This window comes from Gavialis gangeticus, unplaced genomic scaffold (genome assembly GCF_001723915.1).
Source record: "Gavialis gangeticus isolate Ggan-Ray unplaced genomic scaffold, GavGan_comp1, whole genome shotgun sequence".
Classification (NCBI taxonomy): domain Eukaryota; kingdom Metazoa; phylum Chordata; order Crocodylia; family Gavialidae; genus Gavialis; species Gavialis gangeticus.
In genome coordinates, this window is record NW_017729004.1 from 3847246 (window position 1) to 3850412 (window position 3167).

Consider the following 3167-nt stretch of genomic DNA (forward strand, 5'->3'; position numbering starts at 1 on the left):
TCGTCCCTCAGCCATGTACGTGCTTGTTCAGAGGGGCATTGTAATCCTCCTGGAGAGCTAAAGCAGGCTGTTTTTGAAAGAATAAAACCATTTCCTCTGGTTCTGGTTCTAACCCCAGTTCCAAGAATTTGGCTGATTTTAAGAACAGAATGCAACATATGGTGGGATTTGCAGTTTCCCTTTGAAAGGCTTGAGGGACAGGGTAGCATTAACCTATTACCATAGGCTTAGCATGCATTTCAGAACCCCATTAGGGAGTTTGGGTGTAACCCAGGCCAAAAAGCAACTCTGTAATGAGCCTTGGCTGCCTTCCCTGAACTTCAAGACCACTGGATTTCACCACCAAGGTCTCTTCAGAGGTTTGTATACTTTTGATGTGCAGCCTAGATTGGTAGCTGGTTAGCACGAGTGATTACAACCCTAGTTTTGGTCTGCAACCCCAAATGTATTAACCATATCAAGACCAGAACAGGTAAGACTGTCCTAGTTAACACACTTCTGTCATCTTAGAGCCAACTGGGCTTTGAAATTAGGTTGTGTTTCTGCCTACCCCTATCATGGGACCATGCTGTCCTCCCTGCTGTAGGACTTGTAGCACACATGCAGGCTACATGGGGTGATCCATCAGGATTCAGTATGTAGGGTATTACCAGGAGTCAGATGGGGTACTACCTGGCCAGTAAAGCAGTATTTTTTACATGCATTGTGTCTTTGCTGGTCTCTGGAGAATCAAGGGTTCGCTGCACTCAGGGAAAGGATACTGGATAACAGGATGGTTTGAGCCCATATGGTGAATAGTGGCAAGCAGATTGAACTAGGCTCTCAGACGGATTAAATGCTGTCTTCTAGTCGATACTTGGCACAAGGCAGATGGATCAGGGACCAGGTTAAAGTGCACGAGCTATTTCTCAAAGCATTTTTAATTATAATCTAGCTACTGCCAGACATCAATAGGCCACGTAGCACATGACGTATCCATGCTCTAGCAGTCCTAGGTGTGCTCTTGTCAAGTGTAATCCATCTCCCTGCTGGCACTAAACCCAGAAGTGTGGCAGCAAAGTTGTTCTGGAGTAGTGTGTAATATTAGCCCTGTTCGGTGTGCAAACACCTACATGTGATCATCAAGATAAAGCCAGAAATTTTAAATAGGAATCCAGAGGGTCAAAACCATTCTGAGCTGCTATGGCCTCCCTGAGTGCTTTGCAACAGAAGAATTTCTCTAATACGGTGGTTTTCAGTATACGGTCCATGGACCCCAAGGGGTCTGTCGACAATGTCTAAGGGGTCCACAAAAGATGACTATGATCAAAAAGTATGGGAAAAACCACAGTTATAGTTCAAAGGGATCCATGCCTCCATTCACAATTTCCAAAGGGGTCCAGACCTCCATGTGAAACTTTTTAGGGGTCCACAAATAATTTTTAAAAAGGTTGAGAACCTCAGCTCTAATGTGCTGCATTATTTTTGGCTTTGCCTATGCTCCTGGCCTGCAATTAGACTTCAGCCTTCAGTCCCACCAGAATGACTAAGTGTCTCACCTGCCTGTTCCTTCGATAGAAAGGTGATGGAAAAAATAGACAACTTTTTTACAGACTATAACCAAATTTCTGGTGGTAGAGAGACAGCGTCCTCAGCCCAGGAGCTGTAAGCAGTCCAGCAGGTGCTATCTTAAAGCAATTGATTTCTACAGGTATGGAAATGAGATGGTCTACAAGGGATACTTCAAGGATGACCTGCGTCAAGGCTTCGGCATCCTGGAAGACACCTCAGCTGAGCATCCCTTTAAGTATACGGGGCAATGGGAAAACGACAAGAAGAACGGCTATGGAGTTTGGGATGACAAAAACAGGTAACAGCGAATTGGACCAATAATTTCTACAACCTTGGCCTTCAACACTTTGTCTTATTGTTGAACTTGAGACAGGGGTGAGTTAAAAAAAATGTGTTAGTTGCACAAACCTGGCATTGTGCAAGAAACGGGTGTCCCATTTTTGGAAAAATAACAAGCCCCGAAAGCTACATATGGACCAATTTTCCAAATTCTGGATGGGAAACCTGCAATTCATTTTGGATAGCTTGAAACACTCTGTTTTGGTTTTGAATAATGAGGGTTTCAGTTTTGATGATCCATTCTTGTGTTTAATATTAGATAGTGTCTGTCTAAAACCAAGCCAAATTCTCTTTCTAGAAGTGTTGTCACGGGAGGTTCAGGCATGGTGTTTTCCTGAAAACGCCTGTTTTCATAGTTTCGTAGTTGGTTGGGTCGGAAGGGACCTGAGCAGAACATCAAGTCCGGCCCCCTGCCATGGCAGGAAAGCGTACGGGGTCAAACGACCCCAGCAAGGTGTTCATCTAACCTCCTCTTAAAAACCCCCAGGGTAGGAGCCGACACTACCTCTCTTGGAAGCTGGTTCCAGATCCTAGCTGCCCTGACCGTGAAGTCGCGCCTCCTGATGTCTAGTCTGAATCTCCCCTCTGCCAGCTTGTGACCGTTATTCCTGGTCACTCCTGGCAGTGCTCGGGAGTACAGGGACTCCCCCAATGCCTGCTGGTCCCCTCTGACTAGTTTGTAACAGGCCACCAGGACCCGTCCACCACCGCTCTCTGGGTGCGGCCCTCCAGCCAGTTGGCGACACATCTGACTGTGGGGGTGTCTACACCACAGCCCCCCAGTTTCTTAATGAGAACAGGGTGAGAGACAGTGTCGAATCCTTCCGAAAGTCCAGGAAGACGATGTCCACTGCTACCCCTGCGTCTAATGATTTGGTGACCTGGTCATAGAAGGCCACCAGGTTGGTCTGACAGGACCTGCCACTGATGAACCCGTGTTGGTTGCCCCTAAGCATGAAATCCCCCGCTGGCCCCTTGTGGACATGTGCCAGGATAACTCTCTCAAAAAGCTTGCCCAGGATTGAGGTAAGACTAATTGGCCTATGGTTCCCTGGGTCCTCCTTCCTCCCCTTTTTGAAGATAGGAACCACATTGGCCCTCTTCCAGTCCTCCGTCACCTCTCCAGAGCACCACTAGTGCTCGTACAGCCGTGCTGGGGTCCTGCAATGACCCTCAGCGCTCGGCGGTGGAGATTGTCTGGACCCGCTGATTTGAACACGTCCAGTCCCTCCAGACGCTCCCTGACTAGATCCTCCCTGACCCTGGGCCTGGGTGCG

The 3167-nt window shown here is 47.8% G+C and overlaps 1 protein-coding gene across 6 annotated transcripts in view; it reads left to right on the forward strand.

Annotated features, from left to right (window-relative positions):
- The window catches only part of ALS2CL (ALS2 C-terminal like), a 127429-nt gene that overhangs the window by 94637 nt on the left and 29625 nt on the right, over positions 1-3167 (forward strand). For all 6 annotated transcript variants that reach the window (XM_019508036.1, XM_019508033.1, XM_019508032.1 and 3 more), the window contains one exon: positions 1691-1849. In XM_019508036.1, the coding sequence (XP_019363581.1) occupies positions 1691-1849 (159 nt within the window). The remainder of the gene's footprint in view (positions 1-1690; positions 1850-3167) is intronic.